Source organism: Harmonia axyridis, chromosome 4, assembly GCF_914767665.1.
Source record: "Harmonia axyridis chromosome 4, icHarAxyr1.1, whole genome shotgun sequence".
NCBI classification, from domain to species: domain Eukaryota; kingdom Metazoa; phylum Arthropoda; class Insecta; order Coleoptera; family Coccinellidae; genus Harmonia; species Harmonia axyridis.
This window is the reverse complement of record NC_059504.1, coordinates 10272239-10294843: the sequence shown is the minus strand read 5'-3', so window position 1 is coordinate 10294843 and position 22605 is coordinate 10272239. Positions and strand designations below refer to the sequence as shown.

The following is a 22605-nucleotide window of genomic DNA, read 5'->3' as shown; positions in this document are numbered from 1 at the left end:
AGAAGGCGTTAGAAATATGGGATTTCGTACTACAAAAACTCTTCTGACAGTTTTGTCATTAGTTGACTCTGTTTAGTTTGAGCGCGTATCAAAGATGGACACTAGCAAAGAGAAAATACGATATATTTTACAGTTTTTCGCCGATAAAGGCGAAAATGCAAGCCAAGTGGTTGAAAATGTGAATAGTGTTTATGATCCTGAATAGAGTGACAGCCAATCACGCGCAATTTTTGTTTCGTCTATTCCGTTCCGGTAATTTCGATGTCAAGGATGCATAATATACTGGAAGGCCAATTGTCGAAAATATCGATAAAATCATGCCCAAGAGCTAAAGATTCCATAAAAAAGCGTTAGGAACCTTTTACATAAGGCTGATTCAAGAAGAAGCTCGATGAATGAATACTACACGAGGTAATGCAAAAAACCTCATAGACCGAATTTCCATCTGCTGAATTGCAAAAAAATCGACCCATTTTTGAAGCGGTTGGTGACTGGTGGTGATCACCTACGACAACGTCAAGCGAAAACGGTCGTGGTCGAAACGCGGTCAGCCGGCGGAAGCGGTGGCCAAGCTAGGATGGACGGCCAAGTTATTTCTGTTATCGGATATTTCGAACTATGGTAATTGAAGCCTTGTTTATAAGAGATGAGTGAATGTGTAATTCTAAACTGATGGTGATTGCAATTCAGATTGATTCTCATGAATTTCAAAGATTCATTGATGAATATGGCTACTTGTATCCAAGTTATAATGAAAATACATAAACAGAAAACCTGCAATTCAAAATAACAATTGACAACAACAAACGAGCAACTTCCAAAAAGCAGTTTTGATAGGACTACATTGACGAAGAATAAAGGAAGCAGGAGCCTGATGGACATCATTCCGAGACTTATCAAGTACCTCAGAGATCTACCAAATATTATGTGAGGCAGACGAATCAACACCTTCACAACTGCACAAGGAACATGTTTTTACAACCACCAGACTGATAAAACAGTTCCTCACAACAGACCAGATATATTATTAGTCAATAAACATCGGAAGACAGCAATACTCAACGAATTAGCAATACCAAATAACATCAATAGGCATCAAAAGGAGGTCGAAAAAATTTCGAAATATAGGGACCTCGAGTTTCAGATAAAGCATCAGTAGGGAATGATTGCAATGAGAACTATCCCAATTATCATCCTTACAACTCAAACATTTCAACGAATCATAGAATATTACATATTCCGTTGAATCAGTTCTGGATTAATTTAAACCCCTCTGAAAATAACGCAGTTCACGCTTTGGATTACGTTTGAAAGCTATTAGAGTAGGTAAAAAGTTTCGGTTCCAAATTTTTTCCTCTTCTCCCACGTAAAACTTTGCCATCAATCCGGATTTCAAGTTTTAGTCTGTAATTGACCAGTGATTTCGATGATTCTATCAGTTTATATGTATATAAAATTGCAACTCTATAGGCAGCTTTTAATGTATGGTTTTTGAAGTCTCCGGTTGTTAGAGACAAAATATGGCAGTATTTGCAAATTTATAAATACACAGAAAGACAATTATATCAATAGGCGTAGTTGCTCGATCCCATATTTGATTGGATTCAATGTTAAATCAACCGACGCATCCGCCAATTTGTATTTTATGTGTATTTTGATGTATGAGACCGTATTTTTATAGAACTGAAGAAATGAAAATTTATATTTTTATTTCTCTTCGGTGAAATCTTGGTGAAAGCTCAATTTCATTCATTAATAGGTTTCAAACTATATGTTGATTCTGTTCCGGCGCGAGCAATTTTGGAGCCTGAAGCAATAAATTTTTTGGCGCTCCTGCTGAAAAAGTATCAATAAAACAATATTCTTTCTGAAATATGGAAAGGCGGCCACAAACTGGGCTAAATTGCCGCCCTTTGAAAAGAAGCGCCTGAAACAGTCGCTTCACTATTTCACCCCTAACGTCGGCCTTTGTTGATGTACATCAATAGGTTTCAAACTATAATAAGGAAATTAACAATATTTAGAGGCTATGAAGTTAATATTTTTTGTATATTGCAATATAATTTTCCTAATTACTCATCCATTATAGCACAGTGGACGTTCAACGGAGAAGACTATGGGTTCAAATCCACTGTAAAATTTTCATAGTGTGAAATTTTCGCAGTTTTCATTTCGAATTTCAATCGATTGAAAAAAATCAGTCATAAAATTTTTTTTATGACATTTGGTACAAATATCGGCTGTTGCATCTTTTTTCCAAGCACGAAAACACGATCAATTATTTTCAAGGGAAAAAATCGAGCACTCAAGAAAAAAATCCTCAGAAAATAGGCGGCAAATTAAAATATTGAGGATATGATGAGGAGATGATAGGATATTTTGATACTGTTATGAGTCTGAATTTTGTAAAATTGTTTTTCGGTTCTTTTTTTATTGTTATTTTTGATCAGCATTATTGTGACCTCGTTGATATGTAGAAGTGAAAGAACATCACTTACAAGTAGCAATGCTACTTCTGTGATTTATGTTTATTTTCATAGTATGTAGATTTTGGGAATTGAAGTCATTTCGAGAAATTTTGTCTTTTTCTGAGAATAAACTATATTATTATATTATTATGTATTGCCATGATGCTGCTGCAGGTAATATTTTAACCACAATGTGCTATGATATTATTATTATATGTAATGATATTGATTGATGAAAATGAGTGTATTTTAGACGAGAAAAATCTTAGATTTTAGCTGTTCTCTGCGTCAGAATCGAGACACAATCTCGAGCCAATGTTGAATACTTTTTTTCCTTGTATACTAAAGAGCTATATTTCAATGGTTTCAATAGTTGATAAGATAGGAAGAAATAATAAACCCTAGTGTAAAGTTTCCATGTTTTCTCGAAATGACGCTTCTTGAATGTTCCAAAATGTCGCGTAGGACACGGAAAACTCAGAACATCACGAATATTCTGTCGGGAAAGCTGAGCATGCCTCGTCGGGGAAACTCTATCGAGATGATATCATTCTGATATAAAGTTATGGTGGAGATGCGGTTAGTTTCACTGATGCGATACGGCCCATTCAAGCGATGTACATCGATATCATCGTTTTAAATCCAATTGTGACCGGAAATTCAGAACGATATATCATATGACGTTTAACATGTATATTTTGTGAAAGTACCAGGGAGTCGTTTTTGAAGGAATATCCTTTTTCGGCTAATGTTTATTCATTTCGAGAATTGATGGCCATTTCCAAATTATTTCTTGTGAATAATAAAAAAGTTTGAAGTTTTCAGGTTTTCAGCCTTAAGAGGCTGATTGAGAAAGTTCCCGGTCTACCATAGTAAAACACATTATTTTTGCAAAATTCGATTTATTCATTCAACAACAGTCGCCTTCGATGGCGATACAGCGATTATAGCGATCTTCCAACTTTTCGATACCATTTTTGTAGTATGATTTGTCTTTCGCTTCAAAATTGGCATAAGTTTCGGCGGTTACTTCTTCATTGGCGCTAAATTTCTTTCCAGCGAGCATTCTTTTGAGTTCTGAGAACAAGAAACAGTCGCTGGGGACCAGATCTGGTGAATACGGTGGATGCAGAAGCAATTCGAAGACCAATTTATGCAATTTTGCTATTGTTTTCATTGATTTGTGACACGGCGCATTGTCTTGATGAAACAGCATCTTTTTTTTCTTCAAATGTGTTTTTTAAAGATTTCATCCTTTGAACGATCCAATAACGCTATATAATAATCGCTGTTGGAGGTAATCAATGAATTTTATACCTTGAGCCTCCCAGATTACCGATGCCATAACTTCGCCAGCTGACTGTTGTGTTTCATCGCTTTGGAATCGGTTGATCGTGTGCAGTCCACTCAGCTGACTGTCGGTTAGACTCCGGAGTGAAATGATGGAGCCATGTTTCATCCATTGTCTGATATCGACTCAGAAATTCAGGTTTATTGCACTCAAACAGCTTCAAACACTGCTCAGAATCATTAACACGTTGTTGCTTTTGATCGATTGTGAGCTAGCGCGGCACCCGCATTTTGCACATAGCTTTCTCATGTACAAATATTCGTTAATGATATGATGTACACGTTCAGATGATATCTTCACAATGTCTGCTATCTCGATCAACTTTACTTTACGGTCATTCAATATTATTTTGTAAACTTTTTTGATTTTTTCGTCGGTGACTGCCTTTTTTTGAGCGTTCACTGCGTTCGCCGTCTTCGGTGCCCATTTCACCACTTTTAAACTTAGCATACCCATCAATGATGGTTGATTTTCCTGGTGCAGACCCTGGAAACTCTTCATCAAGCCAAGATTCAACTGTATTTTGCCCTTCAAAAAGCACACGAAATTATCGCAACGCAATATCTCACAAACTAATGATCGGACTCCTGTCAAATTTTGACACGTATCGTTTGAAGGTTGGTACTTACTGAAAATCATATGGATTCAATACTAGCACCGCCATATATATTCATATTTCAGCAATGTGCTTCTAAATTTTTTAAACGTATTCAAGAAATGCTCCTTATAGCGAATAGTTTCTATGGTTCAAATCTTTTCAGGACTTCGATAAAGCACCGAATGATTCATTCAAATTATAATCAATGTAACCTCCTTCACTTCCTTCTCTGTGCAGTTACGTTATGTAGAGGGTCGTCATGATATAGAGATTCTGTGAGTTTCAAGCCGAAATTGGTCTCAAACAATTATATTTGATTTACCAAAAAAAAATAAAATTCTGTCAGTCCGTAACTCTTAAAATTTCGAATTTTGAATATCTTGTTCAAGTAGTAAGCAAAATCCTTCAACAATTTCATTTAAAATTTAATTTCCCTGATAATTTCGAAATTACTCGTGCGATTATTAGTAAGTTGTTAGTTGTATCATACAAAGTTTTCACATTGTTAAAATCAGTCGTCGCCAAGTTACCGTAGATATTAGATATCAAAATATGCAATGTTAATTGCAATGCAACACAAATGCAATATATTAAAATAGCAATCGTTTAATTTTCGCCAGCATATTTCGGAAAATTCTTGTCAGCATTATCTTCATCATCCTAACGATCCCTAAAACCATCATCTGCATAAAATGTAAGAACAGCTATAAGTTCAAGATTAACTGAAGAACCTCGAAGAATTGCGGTCTTGAAGTTTCAGCAAATTTGTTTTCAAACAAAATGTTCTCTACGCCACTCGAATTTTAAATATGAATCATAGGTCATCACTAATATAAGATGTCGGCGGAACTTGGAGGATGTTAAGCTCCCTCTCGTGCGTGGTTTGCCGATAAATTACTGAAAATAATCCCAAGGAAATGGGAGCTGCAACATGATTCGAGCGCCGATATTGACTCGATTCTTTCAAGCGGGCAATCAGACGAAAATATAGATTGGTTTCAATTATCGTCCGTTACACAAAAACACTGAAAATTTCACACTATGCTTTTTTTCTCTTCGATGAACATACATTTCACCACACACAACAAAGAAAAAAAATAAAATCGAAAATTAGTTCGAATTCTGCAGTTAGCTTTTAGAGAAAAAAAAGCATAGTGTGAAATTTTTAATTTTAAAATCTCTAAAATTCATAGAAACGTTGAGCATCTTCTCTTACTGGAGTTATCATAAGTATAAAGAAGAAGAAAAACTCTCTATGTTGACGTCAAATATTTTATTAAAATGGTTACATATGGTTTGATCCCTCAAGAGATCATCTTCATGCCTTACTAATTCGAAATAAAATAAACAAGGCAATCACTGCTCTGTTTTGTATTCATAAATGAGCACTAATTTTGATAAAACAATTTAATATACTAACTGACAAAGAAACTGCAACAACCAGAAGGAGCTGTTTAAATTTAAATTATTTTTGGGGAAACATAGTATAACAAGGAATAAATGATTGAAATTTGAAGAAAAAAACGAAAGGTTTCCAATATTTTTTAATACATAATGTTAATTGTCTACCCCTATTATCTATACACTCCCCAATACGCCTCGGCATTGATGCAATAAGTTGGTCTATTTCTTCTTGAGGGGGTTGAACTCCACATTTGAATAGAATGTGCTGATAGCTTTCGTATATCGGTTTGAACTGAGCAAGACAGAAACACTAACCAGCAAGTGTACTACTTCTATTAATCGAATGATTGATCACTATTAGGAGCTCTCTATTTGTAATTCAATTCAATAACAAGCTGTCAATCTGGATGCTGCACGTATTCAGGTCCATAAAATATTGTGGTTGGACAGATGCTTGTGATTTATTAGATGTAGATTGTTCCCCATCAAATCCTTCCGCATTCCGAAAGTCCACAAAATTAATCAAATGTTCAATTACCTAGTGTTGCATGCCTGTTTTCTGATTGATTTTACTATGATCTTTGTAATTCCATGAATCCTTTTATTAATGTCTCATTTCTCCTTTACAGGTGGATTCCGACCTAATTTTCGATAGTCTAGATCAAAAAAAAACATTAGATTCACAAAATAATCATCATACGGTTCGAAGAAGACAAGTTGAAGATGACGTTCCGTCCACAGAAGATCACCATTGGCTCTATAGCACCCTAACTAGGCTTAAGAGGAATATAGACAATTTCTTAGGTAAACCGAAACCAACTACAATAAGAAACAGCCATAAGAAACAACATGACAAACGACAAGCGCCAGACGAAAATGAAGAAAACGAAGATGAAGAAGTGAGTATTAACGCAATGGAAAATAGACTGTTTCTGTTAGACCTACAGCGCGATGTCAATTTCAAGTTTTTTATCAATTTGGATGAATTTTAAATCACCAGATATTCTATTCAAGGTTTTCAGGTTGTATATTATATCAAATAAGGTTGTCTTCAATCAGAAGATGAAGTACATGAACTTCAATGGTTTTTAGCATATTGTTTCGAAAATTTACTAGATTTAAATTCAAATTCTCATTTTTTCTCATATGAAAATAGGACTATCACAAAAAATGAGGTGTTTTGGACTGATAAATATAGTTCTGTCATAAACTTTGTGAATTATGTTGACAAAACGATCAATTTTGAATATGAAACTTTATCAATAGAAAGTTGGTACTAATGGAGAAATATGTTTGTGGTTGTTTAATGATTATTTATGGTGATGGGTTTACTGAAGGATATCATTGCTTTGATTGAAGTTCACTATAACTCATTTTGAATATATACTTTTTTATGTCTATCATATAAATTTCATTGTGAAATATGTGAAGAAATATATTTAGTAAAAACTTTTTCATTCCTCAAAACATAATTACTTTAGAAAATGGTTGAGGATTACCTCACTGTTCCACCATTGTTTGATTATTTTGTTCTAATGAAGAAAACCGAATTCTATTAATTTCAGAAAAAATATAATTGCACCAAGTGTTATCTTAGGATAAACCAACATAATAAAATACATGGAATTGAAAATTTCTGTATCGATTGATCTCAAAGTTTGAATACCTTCAACGAAAAAATATAAAACATCAAAAACGATGTGTAACTACGATTTATCGAAAGAAGAAAGGTTTCAAATCTTAATTTCGAATTTTTTACAGAGAGTGAAGCAATAGTGAAAATTTTACACGAAAATTCATCATACATAAGACGTTCAGTTTTCCATTTGATCCTTGTGTTGGGATTTTAAAATGATAAATTTTTTTCTGGAATGTTTTTTTTTCGATGGAATGTATATCGAGAAAAATATAAATTCTAATAATTAATATCACTTTCTGGTGAAGGGTTAATAATAAATATTTCATGTCGATCTCAGTAACTTATTAAATTCTAATTCCTACTTTTTGTTAGGATAAAACCTCATTTTTTAGTCATTATAACATATCTAAACTTCTATTACAGGATGAAGGTGAAGGAGAGGAAGATGAATATAAGGAGGTATACACATAGTTTTGTCTGAGTGCATTTGTAGTTTTATCGAACGAATTTGTGGATTGTTGAGTCTGTACATCCCCATTAGAATTTTCGTTGTTTCCTCATCGGATTTAGTGTCAGTAAGAAGGAAAGCTTCATTAATATTGATTGTTCAGAAACGATTGATACTATAAGAGAATCAGATCCACTAGCTTCTCCATACTCCTGAAAATTTCTTCATCCTGAATACACAGTATTTTAATCTGTTTCCATTTACTGAATCTCATAGGAATATCCAATAAAATTACTTTTTTCTGAGAGCTATGTTACCCAAAACCTTCCAGAATTTATTTTGATTTCTTAAGAGTATTTCAATCACGAAACTAATCAAAAAAGAAGAGGAAAAAAAATTTACAAAAATATTTATTAGAATTCTAAAATTTCATATTTTGTTCCATTTGAAAAATTATAAAAGGAATAACCGTTTAGGAGAACAATATAATAGCGAGTTGTTTAAAATTATGCAAGAACATTTCGGTCTAGAAACTTTGTTGAGAAAAGTTTCGATACTCAGCTACATAGAGACTGTATTGTTGATAACATTTGAATGTTTTTAATCCATCCACCTGACTCAACTATCTACATCTAGTGCATGTTTTCGTTCTCTGCTTGCTTCTTCAATTCGAAGGTAGTGGGTAGAATAAAATCGAAAATTCATTGCAACACACAACTCAAAAGCTACACTAACACCTTTCGAGTTTTATTTTGGCAGAACAGAGAGTGGCAAAGAAAGGAAACATATTTAGTACTTCTCTGGCGCCGCTGTCAACTGAAAAAGGAAAAGAATAAATTAATTCACAGCGTTTTATAAATAGCGATTATGACTCACTTTGCTTGACGAGGGGCTTCTGAATTATTGTCTTGGAAATTAGCACAAATGTTAATTTCTTATCTGTTTTTACAGGATGATGATGATGAATTTGATGTTGAAGATCCAGACGAAGAGTATGATGTAAGTTTAGGGGTAGAGTTTGGTGGTGGATGAATTAGACTCGAAACAAGTTTTTTTGAGTATTGCCTCCGCAGTACTCATTAATTAAAAAGGGTCGAATAAAACGAGAAAGACACTTATATCAAATCGAAATTAATATAGTTACTGCTTAATCATTTTCTGAGAACCCAAATCAAAATTGATTTATTTGAAACAAAAATTTTAAAAGTTGAACGAAATAAAATAATGAAACAGATAAACAACAAATGAATAAAAATTTCTAAAATTAGAACATATCATAGGAAATTTGAAGGACCCTTAACAATATAATAAACTTCATTTTGGATTTGTTTTAGTTGTTATTTCAGTTGAAATAATTTTTGTTCTTTTCATTATGTTAATTCTTTACTCAAGTTGAAACTTTAAACTTATAGGATTCGGACTTAAATGACGTTTCCACTTCCACTATACCAAATGTGAGTTAAGTGTAGATAATAATAGGAATTATTTAACTTCTATTGATAGCCTGTTGACTATACTTAACAATCTAATCACTACTTCTTGATGTAGTTTACACCCACTTAATAACCTATGATTATTTTGTATCCTTTCATGTCTTGCCTTCTTTGAAATAACGATTTTTTAAATGACCCTTTCGCCTTTAAGAGTTGATATCTGTGTAATTTCACGAAAATTTCTTTTCTGAATATTCAGCACTATTGAATGAGAACATGAGTTAATATCATCACAGCACCTGTGAAGACAGGACTTTTCCATATTCACGAGTTTTATTCATATAAGTATAAATATTATACCCAGAAATGATTAATGTTATGTATCAAGGTTTTCAGTAACCATTATTCCTTGAAAGGTATACAATATTCAATAATAGATATTCTTCAAAATATACAATTTACTGAAATAATTTTCTCGATAGAATTTTTTACACTTTTATTAAATCAATTGGATAATGTCTAAAACTATATATTAAACAATATAACACAACAAATTCAACAATTAATTGAATACTATGAAATATATTTCAGAAAAGAGTTGAGGTGTGGCGACACAATGATGATAATTATTTCAATTTATAAAGTTACTGAAATATATAATATGCTCCAATGATTGATATTAATGTTTTTTTTTAAATAATGGCTTCGAAGTTGAAATCTGTGAAATAATGAGATTCTTCAATTTCTTCGTATTAGGTTCGGTAAAAAGTAATTTCGTAATTTCGTATTTTCCGCTTTATTTCAGTGTTTTATAAAACGTATTGCAATCATACAGTTTGAGTCGAATATGCGCTGTTTTGTTCAAAAACTTGTTGTCAGCGAGAATCAATTCCTAATTCCGAAAAAAAAACACCTCTTCGAGCAGGAATCGAACCCGCAACCTACGAATCACTAGTATAGCGCTCACCAATGAGCTACCGAGGATGCGCATTGGTGAGAGCGCTAGACTAGTGATTCGTAAGTTGAGGGTTCGATTTCCGTTCGTGGAGGTGTTTTTTCCGGAATTAAAAATTGTCTGTCAAGCCAATATAAATATTCTGTTGATTGTTTTCAGACGAAAAATCATTATTTCATATATATAACGTACGAGATATACTTAGTTGAAAAAAAAAGGCGCGAAATACGAAATTACTTTTTCCTAACCATGTAAAATTCTGAAAACTCCTTGAAATACTCACTTTCAAAACGAATATACACTTGGGATATCATCGAATATCCGTAAATCTAGCCAGCTGAACAAACGACAGAATCTTCTACAAACAATCGTAGAATCGCTAGAGGATATGATTTCTTCTGAAACATTGTCCAACCGGATATGATTCGATGATAACTTCTGCAGAAGTAGAAGAGATTCTACATCCACTTGCAGATTTCGCTGAATTAGCAATTCGAAACATGAAATTATGAAAATGTGAATTTCAGGGAACTCTTACCTTAAGCAAACATACAACAGAGGTTTCTACAACTACACAAGCTAATCTTTTCGCTGGTCAATGGTTTTCTTTGAAACCTTCATGGTATATTCTTCAACCAAGCATAACAGAAGAACCTGTAAGTCAATTGGAAGGTTAAGGAGTGCAGCATAATCCCATTCAACTAACAATCAGAGAGGAAAATATTACAAATTCATTCAAAATATTACTTCAAGATCATATTGCATAGTATTCTGAATAGTATATCATCCATCTTTTGTGAATATATAAAACCTCTTCTTGAAATGTATCAATTCAAATCGATTCTTTACAGGAATCAGTAAATATTGTGTTTCAATGATTTGTGTAGCAAAACATGCTACTAATATTGTGTTCATATTTCAAATATTCTTCAAAGTAACGTGCATTTCAATTAAGGAATTCAAGGGTATTTTGGTCTTTTGTCTGCATTATTTAATTGTAAGGGTTAATTTTCTTATTTCATTATATTCCTCTTATCGAATTTTCATATTGATTTTTCCCTGAATTTTATATCTACATTTTTGTTTGATATTGTTCTCCTCTCTTGCATTAATCATAACAGCAGCTTTTTGAGTTACGAATTATTGCATTTTATTATAAGGGTGAAATTTGGTTGGTGTTGTTCAACGGGTACTTGATTACCCCAGCAACAGTTCCAATAACCCATCGAACAATAATTTGGTGGAAAGTTTGGATTTTCATCTAACATATGCAACAGAAATTTATAAGATCGCCTTCACATATTAAATATGGTGTTATGGAATACTATCAGACATCTTAAACGAATAATTATATTGTAGTAGCTTTAATCATGATCTCTACGAACAAAATATTATGATGTGAACTACATGTACAATGATTATTATTATAAAAAGAGTTGATTTTTTCATTTATATATGATATTAGTTCATCAAAGAAGAACACCTTTCGTCAATTTGATTAATTTCGAGTATATGTAGGTGGGTACTCTAAATGTTTGATCTACATATAGATACCCTGAATATTCTACAGGTTTGGTGAATACATTCGGAAAGAAAGGATATTGAACGGAATTCCAGGGAATACTCATGGTAAAGTGGAAAAATGCAAAAATCATTATATCTACGTGATACGATATCGAAAGATTGTTGTTATTTTTCAATGGTGGAGTGGGGATGATCTAGATGCTCTAGAGCAGGCCGCAACTGTGGCCATCCCCACTTCGTCATTGAAAGAGTATTCTCGTTTATTCGATATCTTATCACGCAGATATTTTGATTGTTTCCACTAGACCATGAGTATTCTCTGTAATAACATTGAAGGTCCTACCAGTCGGAGTGTATTCACCAAACCGTATACTCTCTGTATCTGTTGTATACGGAGGTTGTTGATGGATTTGGGGTTAAGTTTTTCTACACATAATAATCTTTCATGTTTTTATGATCTTGCTACACCACATACAAATAGAGATACTCGTCTATAAGTAGAAACTGAAGTTAAACAGTTATTATACGATCATGCACATAATATAAATATGATTCTGTGGATTGCTACAACTTTGATTTACTTCATACAATTCCTGATATTAGAGATACACGTAGAGATTATGATATTCATTTTAACTCTCAATATTTTTCACCCAACACATCGATATAGAAACATAACAATGCTCAACTTGGCACATCATTCATAATAAATCCAAGCAGACATTGATACATTTGGATGAACATTATAGGATCAGCAACAAGTTATTTCTGATGTGGAAAAAACCACAGAAATGATGAAATCTACCATTCCAGAAACCACGAAAAGTGCAGAAGAAATTGCACGAAAAAGTAAAAATAAGAATTCCAGAAATAATTGGTTTACCTTAAAACCAAACTGGTTCACCCTTCAATCGGGCAATGTTGAAACCCAATCTGTAAGTCCTATCGTTTGATAGTCCGGTGGTAGTTGAATGCTTTGAGTTCATATGTAATCTTAGGAATTAACTTTCATCGGAATCATTCTGATATTTTGAAATAGGGTAATTCTGGTACTGATTTCCATACATTTCATAGACAGCAGAGGTTAATATTTTAAGAACACTCAGCAAAGAATTTCTTTCATTCCATCAAAGTTGATGACCTCATTTGGGCTTATATTTCGTAGAGAAAGAGGACCAAAATTTATTGGTGAATGAGATCATACTACTCCATCGAAAATTTCATTCAGGATATACTATGTTCATTAACAGGTTCATCGAAGGTTTCCATTACCTACTTACATTTTTAATGTAGTATTATATTGTTTGTCTCAACTAAAATATCGCAGTACTTATTTTGGAAGTATTGATTCAATTCACATAAGTATAAAGGATGGTGAAAGGTTATAGTATTCATGAGCATGATTCATCGTAATTCTTTTGGGCTACATTCCATTATTTTGAATTAATCTTGCTGAAACTTTACGATTACTTTTAGTCTGAAACAATGGCTACAACTACTTCTCCAGTGAGCAATTCTACTAGTTCGTTAAGGTTTCCCCAACAGTCCAGCAAACAGATGGAGAACTATGTAAGTGAATGCTTCTTGTTGCTAATGGGAATGGAATGGTTTTTCATCCTTGTGGATTTTTGGTTTGAGTTGTGAATTTCTGAAGTTGAAAGGTTATATTTCAGGTTACTAATGATGCTACGAGCAAAATTGTCAAAGAGCCATCGGAACTTCGAGAGAAACCTTCTACAAGTCTATTCGATTTTTCTATTTTCACTAAGACTACTGAGTCTACAAATCAACAAGAACAGACCAATATAGATGATTTACCTGTGAGTGACACGATTTGGACTGCCATATTTGACTTCTTCATTCATCTAACCAGAATATATAAAATAGTCAACACAAATATAGTTATTCAGGTTTTTCAAAGCTATGTTGAAACATTTCATCAATCCTTTTCTCATCAAAAGAATTAATCTATGCAGATGCTTGAACCGTTTTTTTGTCAACTATCGATCTGTGCGCTAAGTAGATTTGCACAGTTGGTAGATAAGCTGGTAGGTAGATTTTCCATTTAGGTAGATCCCGCCAAGCTCTGTCTACCAGCTAGTTTGATCTGAGCAGCGTAGCTGTTTTAGGATTCTAACTTCATACTTCCGATCTCATATTGGGACTAACACAGAGGGATTTTGGTGAAATTCAAGGTTTTAATGAATTTCTAGGGACCCAATGAAGTTATCTCAGAAACAACTTCTGCTCCATCAAGTCTGTTAAATTTTTTTACCGATTTAAGAAAGAATACTCGTCCTATTGATCAACAGGAACAGACCAACATTGACGATTTACCTGTGAGTGATATTGGAATATCATATTCGTCATCAATTTAACTACTTCATCCGAATCCATTGATATATACAGGGTGTTCTGATTTGTTTCTGATAAACTGAAATGGGTGATAGATCACGTCATTTTAAGCAAAAAAGTTCCTATGAACATGGGTCCGGAAATGCTTCGTTTCCGAGATACAGGGTGTCAAAGTTGAAAAAAATAATTCGCGTTTTCTTGAATATCTTTCGACTGATTCCAAATAATTGCATGAAAGTTGGTACTTAGGGTTTTTTGAGGTGAGAAATTCAAATTTGTGGTCGATTTGGTTGTATTTTCTAGAGGGCGCCACTGGCAATCATTTCGTCCCCTTTAAACAGTTGCAACTTTTCTGTGCTACCCTGTACGTCATTCTGGACAAAAAAATCGATTCCCCTGACTTTTCTAGTTAAAAAAGGTATACCTCATTTAAGTTGCTAAGGGCAACCGTTTCAGAGAAAAGCGCATTTAAAGGCAAATCCATATTTTTGTAATCTCTAAAACATGTAGAAACAAATTTGTAATAATTTTAAATCAAATATTCTTTTGAAGTAACAATTTAGAACAAAACAAAATAACATAATAATTTTTAAAGAAGGTGTTCGAAATGTCCACCGTTCTGTTGAATGCACAAATGACATCTTCGAATGATTGATTGTTTTACATTCAACAATTGTTGCGGCAATAGATTTAAAATGGCTATACACAATGACAGATCCAAAGTGTGTTAGGTTCAGATGTCATTAATTATAATTATAGTTAACTAAGTTAATAGCTTATCAACAAATACAGGAAAATGGTATTTGTTACCAAAGGCCCGAACGAAGCATACAAAGAAGAAATCATCTACAGAGAAATAGGATTTTACAGACCTTCGAAGAAAATAAAAACTCAGTATTCGTAAAGCATCTCAACAGTCAACAACGCAATATTTCAGGAAACAGTATATTCAGAACACTTAATAATAATAATAGCATACCACTTCTACTTATTAGTGGGCAATAGAAAACCCGCATGCATTTCGCCTTAGAAATTTTCAAAATGAATTTAAATTTAATATTTGAATAGAAATAATTTCATGAAAGGATTTTGAAGCAGTCAAAACATATTAAAGAAAACGCGAATTATTTTTTCAACTTCAACACCCTGTATCTCGGAAGCGAAGCATTTCCGGACCCATGTTCATGGGAACTTTTTTGCTTAAAATGATGTGATCTATCACCCATTTCAGTTTGTCGGAAACAAATCAGAACACCCTGTATATATTCTAATAATTCAAAAGAACAAACATGGTCATTTCTGTTTGTTCTTTCCAACAACATACCAACCATTCACTCTTCATCGAAAGAACTCATCTCTCTAGATGCGCGAAAAGGTTTTGGTCATCTTTGGGCTTAGTAGATCTATGGAGTGGGTAGATCTGTCGCTAGGAGGATCTACCAGTTTATATGATCTAAGGTCCATACAGTTTTATCTAACTTCATACTTCTGATCTCACATGGTGTCATTGGGAATAACACAAAGGGAATTGGTGAAATTCAAGGTTTTAATGAATTTCTAGGGACCCAATGAAGTTATCTCAGAAACAACTTCTGCTCCATCAAGTCTGTTAAATTTTTTTAACGATTTAAGAAAGAATACTCGTCCTATTGATCAACAGGAACAGACCAACATTGACGATTTACCTGTGAGTGATATTGGAATATCATATTCGTCATCAATTTAACTACTTCATCCGAATCCATTGATATATACAGGGTGTTCTGATTTGTTTCTGATAAACTGAAATGGGTGATAGATCACGTCATTTTAAGCAAAAAAGTTCCTATGAACATGGGTCCGGAAATGCTTCGTTTCCGAGATACAGGGTGTCAAAGTTGAAAAAAATAATTCGCGTTTTCTTGAATATCTTTCGACTGATTCCAAATAATTGCATGAAAGTTGGTACTTAGGGTTTTTTGAGGTGAGAAATTCAAATTTGTGGTCGATTTGGTTGTATTTTCTAGAGGGCGCCACTGGCAATCATTTCGTCCCCTTTAAACAGTTGCAACTTTTCTGTGCTACCCTGTACGTCATTCTGGACAAAAAAATCGATTCCCCTGACTTTTCTAGTTAAAAAAGGTATACCTCATTTAAGTTGCTAAGGGCAACCGTTTCAGAGAAAAGCGCATTTAAAGGCAAATCCATATTTTTGTAATCTCTAAAACATGTAGAAACAAATTTGTAATAATTTTAAATCAAATATTCTTTTGAAGTAACAATTTAGAACAAAACAAAATAACATAATAATTTTTAAAGAAGGTGTTCGAAATGTCCACCGTTCTGTTGAATGCACAAATGACATCTTCGAATGATTGATTGTTTTACATTCAACAATTGTTGCGGCAATAGATTTAAAATGGCTATACACAATGACAGATCCAAAGTGTGTTAGGTTCAGATGTCATTAATTATAATTATAGTTAACTAAGTTAATAGCTTATCAACAAATACAGGAAAATGGTATTTGTTACCAAAGGCCCGAACGAAGCATACAAAGAAGAAATCATCTACAGAGAAATAGGATTTTACAGACCTTCGAAGAAAATAAAAACTCAGTATTCGTAAAGCATCTCAACAGTCAACAACGCAATATTTCAGGAAACAGTATATTCAGAACACTTAATAATAATAATAGCATACCACTTCTACTTATTAGTGGGCAATAGAAAACCCGCATGCATTTCGCCTTAGAAATTTTCAAAATGAATTTAAATTTAATATTTGAATAGAAATAATTTCATGAAAGGATTTTGAAGCAGTCAAAACATATTAAAGAAAACGCGAATTATTTTTTCAACTTCAACACCCTGTATCTCGGAAGCGAAGCATTTCCGGACCCATGTTCATGGGAACTTTTTTGCTTAAAATGATGTGATCTATCACCCATTTCAGTTTGTCGGAAACAAATCAGAACACCCTGTATATATTCTAATAATTCAAAAGAACAAACATGGTCATTTCTGTTTGTTCTTTCCAACAACATACCAACCATTCACTCTTCATCGAAAGAACTCATCTCTCTAGATGCGCGAAAAGGTTTTGGTCATCTTTGGGCTTAGTAGATCTATGGAGTGGGTAGATCTGTCGCTAGGAGGATCTACCAGTTTATATGATCTAAGGTCCATACAGTTTTATCTAACTTCATACTTCTGATCTCACATGGTGTCATTGGGAATAACACAAAGGGAATTGGTGAAATTCAAGGTTTTAATGAATTTCTAGGGACCCAATGAAGTTATCTCAGAAACAACTTCTGCTCCATCAAGTCTGTTAAATTTTTTTAACGATTTAAGAAAGAATACTCGTCCTATTGATCAACAGGAACAGACCAACATTGACGATTTACCTGTGAGTGATATTGGAATATCATATTCGTCATCAATTTAACTACTTCATCAGAATTCATTGTTATATATTCTAATAATTCAAAAGAACAAACATGGTTCTGTTTGTTCTTTCCAACAACATACCAACCATTTACCCTAAATCGAAAAGGTTTTGGTCAATTTTGGGCTAAGTAGATCTATGGAGTGGGTAGATCTGTGGCTAGGAGGATCTATCAGCTTGTATGATCTAAGGTCCATAATAGTTTTAGGATATCTAACTTCATCCTTCGGATCTCACATGGTGTCATTGGGAATAACACAAAGGGAATTGGTGGAATTCAAAGTTTTAATGAATTTTTAGGGACCAAACGAAGTTGAAGTTTTCTCAGAACCAACATCGGCGCCATCTTTATTTGGGGGCCCTTCTTGGTTCGGTGGTAATCCTTGGTTTTCTGTCAGTAGTACGACAGAGGGTGGAAGTGTAAGTAGTTAAAACTAATCATCCTGTAATGGAAAATGGAGGAATCGCCTACTTGGGGAAATTTATGATAAGTAGAATGTTACGATTGTGCTTGGAAAATAACATTCAACTACCCTCAAATATAAAGACTTATTTTTTAGATTATATTATGCTACTTAGGTTTTTTTATTGTTCTCACGGCGTCACTGACAACCTAAAGCAGAAAACGGTTGAAAAAGGTAGAATTCTGCTTGTCCTATACGATGTTATCATTGTAAGATTTCCATGATTACTGATTACAGATTTTATACATATTTTGGTTGGTCTTTCTACAAAATATTCGTGTACCTTACTTCATACGCCTATGCCATATACCTTAGGAATGTGAATATATTCCGAGTTGAATATGAATTATTAGGATTTTACAGGGTGCTCTGTATCTATTCTAATAACAGTGATACAATTGAAAAAAATAAAATACAAAGGCGTAAAACTTTGCTTCCGCCGTTTCAAATGTAAAAAACTGGTTATTCATTTATGATTCAAACTATTGTCCATTGCTGGCCACTACTTTCTCCCATCTTTCGGGTAGCGTACGAATCCCGCGTTGAAAAAACTGGTCATCTTTCAAAGCGATTCACGAATCGATCCAATTTTTTATGATACTTCTTCATAAGACCAGAAGTACTGGTCAGCCAGGCCGTGTGCTATTGATCGAAACAAGTCATAGTCCGAGGAAGCAATGTCTGGAGAATACGGCGGCGAGTGGGGAAGGACTTTCCATTTCAACGTTTCCAAGTATGTCTTGACCACTTTCGCAACATGAGGTCGAGCATTGTCGTGCTGTAAAATCACTTTATCGTGTCTCTCGTTGTATTGCGGTAGTTTGTCTTTCAATGCTCGGCTCAAACACATTAATAGCGTTCGATAACGATCGCCTGTGATTGTTTTAGTCGGTTTTAACAACTCATAATATACTACGCCGAGCTGGTCCCACCAAATACTGAGCATGACCTTGGAACCGTGAATATTCTGTTTGGCCGTCGACGTGGATACATCGCCGGGATATCCCTATGATTTTCTGCGTTTAGTATCATCGTAATGAACCCATTTTTCGTCCCCAGTCACAACTCGATGCATGAATCCCAATGATTCTGCCAATTCTTGTTCCGTTTGACACGAATCTTGATCAACTGATGCCACCAATTGTGCATCTTCGAAAACCTTCTCTCTTCCTCCGCCATGTTCATCTTCGACGTCAAAATCACCATTTTTGAAGCGTTGAAACCACTCTTGGCACATTCTTTCACTAATAATAATAATAATAATAATAATAATAAGTTTATTCACCAAAAAGAGCCACACCATAAGTGTTTGTGCAAGAAACAGTTATGAAGTTCGAGCGACCGCGAAGTATCATAGGATTGCGCGTAAACGATGTCAACACTGATGACTCTGCCCAGAACGCAAGAGACATATGAATAATATAGTTTGAATGATTGACTTCGCTAGTTCGCCCAAAAATTGTGCTTGACATTTCTAAATATTAATTGACTTTTCGCATTTTTTTTCTTGATTTTTTAACGCTTTTGAAATACCCGCTTTATTCATCGCTTTGTCTTTTCGCCTACGCCTTTGTTAGTGTTTTTTCTACACCGCTTTAAACCCAGAAAGTTGGAGCTGATAACCCGCACCAAGGGCCCTGTGAAGAGCTGGGATTTGTACCAGAGACCATTTGTTCTTCAACCTGAAGCCCCATTTGGTAAGTCATCATTGTTGACCGCAATTATTGTTTGTATTATTATCAAATATTTCGCTGTCGCTCCAACTATCCAACTACAAACGCACGCAGATATACAGTCCATTTTTCTCTCAAACAATACTGAGCTATCGGACGTAACATTGGTCCTTTTTCGCAGCCGGATATTGAATTTTGCATAATTTTGGTTTATTAATTTGTTTTCATTTCCCATTTATCGCTGTCATAAACATTTTTTGTGCCTTTTATTTCATAGTTCATAGTTATAATCTCGCATCTGGTGACGAGTAACGTCATATGTACCTATCTTCATTCCTTTCATTTTCCGTCGTCTAGAAATCGTTTATGCACACACATTTGGAAATTATTGATTGCTTTTGGACTTACCTTGAATTAATTTTCTATACATTTCATTATATTTTGGTTCTTACTGTGAATATCGAACAGAAACATGACGGATTTCAAACTGAAGAGAGCTAAGTTCGCGAGAACATCGTGTATAGGTGAATTAGCTTCACTATTGGATTTGGCCAATAAAGCAACAACAGATTCTAATCTCAGAACCTCGTTTAGAATTCGTTTTACCGAGATAGATGATGTTCGCGAAGAGTTTAATAAACAACACCAAACTGTAACTTCAATCTTGTTACAAGGTGAAGATACTGATCTCGATTCAGAAGAAGCAATAAAACGTGAATTTCAAAATGATTATTTTTCTGTCAAAACTATTTATACTCAATTATTTGATCCAAATGAAAAATCTTTGAATGAATCGACGCAATCTGTTTTGACACGCAAGCAGAGTCTTGCTTCTTGCTTTCCTCATTCCTTAACTCCTAACATTCGACTTCCGCAAATAGAAATAAAAAAGTTCAGAGGAGATTATACGCAATTTGCTACATTTTTGGATGTATTTGACGCCCTTGTTCATAACAATCAATCGCTCACTGAAATTGAAAAGTTCAATTATTTGATATCCTCGTTAGAAGGACCGCCTCTATCTTTAGTTCGCACATTGCCGATGACTTCTGATAATTATCAGATCGCTTATGACTCGCTGGTCAATAGATTTTCCAATGAAAGGTTGAGAGCCCAAGCTCATTGGAACGCAATAGAAAGCACAGGCAAAATCAATTGTAATAATCAAACCGCACTTCGCAATTTACTAAGTACATTCACTGAAAATTTGGCCGCACTAAAAAACATGAATTTTCCTGTAGAATCTTGGGACTTTATCGTGTTTATGCTCTTGATAAAACGCTTGGATAATTCAACTATCGCACGCTTCGAACTTGAAAATGGTTCCTCTATGATTCCCGAATTCAAGACTCTACTTGAATTTCTCAATAAATATTGTATTGCAATGGACACTCTGGGTACATCCCATAATTCTAATAATACCAGAACGGGTGATTCAAATAGTTCTTCCAATTCAAAACAACGCATAGGAACCTATTTCTCTAACGACAATAAGAATCAACGCTCAAAATCCACTTGTACGCTTTGTAATCAAGACCATTCGCTTCTCTCATGTTCAAAATTTATTGAAAAAACTCCCCAAGAACGTCATTCATTCGCCAAGCAGAAACATCTATGTTTCAATTGTTTGAGTAACATACATGATTTGCGATCTTGCAAGTCTGTGAATACGTGTCGAAAATGTCATCAACGACATCACACCTTGTTGCACCTTGCACGGCCCTCCAGTGAAACTTCCGCTGGATCAGAGGAACCTCCTTCTACCTCTTCTGATTGGGCAGTTTTGTCAGCATCCGCTGGTGTCTCTCATAAAACACCTACAGTTCTATTGTCCACCGCGTTAATTGAAGTCAGAGATAATTTTGGAATGTTTCATCGTTTTCGTTGCTTGATTGACAGTGGATCCATGTCTTCTTTCATAACTCGAAAGGCTGCGAATTTGTTAGGTTTACCCCGGCACAAACTTGATGTTGAGGTAAAAGGTCTTAATTCCATGAAAATGAACGCTTCTTATGGTTCTTTAGTTTTAATGTTTCGCCCATGTAAATTGAATGGTCCTGTTTTGTTGACAGACGCAATAATTTTAGACAGAATTTGTGATGAGATACCTTCTCATCCGATTCCTGTTTCCGCTTGGTCCCATTTAGCGCACATAAAATTAGCCGACGAATCCTTCCATACCCCTGGTAAGATTGATATTTTATTAGGCGCAGATGTTTTTTCGAAAATCATGCTGGCTGAACAGATAATTGGAAAACCTGGTCAAATTGACGCTATGAACACCATTTTCGGTTATATTTTAATGGGGAAGTTCTATTGTAAATCAAAACCATCTATATCAACATTTTTAACTTCATGTTCAGATTTCTCCACAGATATTTCTCTGCAAAAATTTTGGGAACTTGACTCCTTGCCTTCAGTAGAACCGATATCCCCTGATAACAAACTATGTGATCAGATATTTTCCGATCAACACTATCGCGACAGCGAGGGTAGATACGTCGTTTCGCTTCCATTTCGCAGTTGTTTGCCGCAGTTTACTGGAATGCGTGAACTGGCGCTGCAAAGGTTCTTTACTCTTGAAAGAAGACTTTTGAAAACGCCCGATTTGTATAAATTATATGTTGAGTTTATGCGGGATTATCTTGAATCCAATCATATGGAGATTATTCCTTACGACTGCATTAATCGAAACTCATATTATCTTCCTCATCACTGCGTTGTAAAAGCTCAGAATAGTCAGAGTAAAATTCGTGTAGTATTCAATGCTTCCGCAAAATCTCCTTGTTCTGAAGAAGGTTCACTAAATGATCATCTTCTTACCGGGAAGAAACTTCAAAGGGATATAATTTCGATTTTACTTC

General features: G+C 34.3%; 1 protein-coding gene across 1 annotated transcript in view; it reads left to right on the top strand.

Annotated features, from left to right (window-relative positions):
* LOC123678954 (basement membrane-specific heparan sulfate proteoglycan core protein-like) overlaps positions 1–22605 on the top strand; it is a 308827-nt gene that overhangs the window by 100758 nt on the left and 185464 nt on the right. Inside the window, exons 2-12 of the mRNA XM_045616232.1 lie at positions 6451–6720; positions 8860–8907; positions 9321–9362; positions 10824–10952; positions 12570–12755; positions 13297–13389; positions 13494–13640; positions 14034–14159; positions 15737–15862; positions 17440–17565; positions 17905–18024. Of these exons, the coding sequence (XP_045472188.1) occupies positions 6451–6720; positions 8860–8907; positions 9321–9362; positions 10824–10952; positions 12570–12755; positions 13297–13389; positions 13494–13640; positions 14034–14159; positions 15737–15862; positions 17440–17565; positions 17905–18024 (1413 nt within the window). The remainder of the gene's footprint in view (positions 1–6450; positions 6721–8859; positions 8908–9320; positions 9363–10823; positions 10953–12569; positions 12756–13296; positions 13390–13493; positions 13641–14033; positions 14160–15736; positions 15863–17439; positions 17566–17904; positions 18025–22605) is intronic.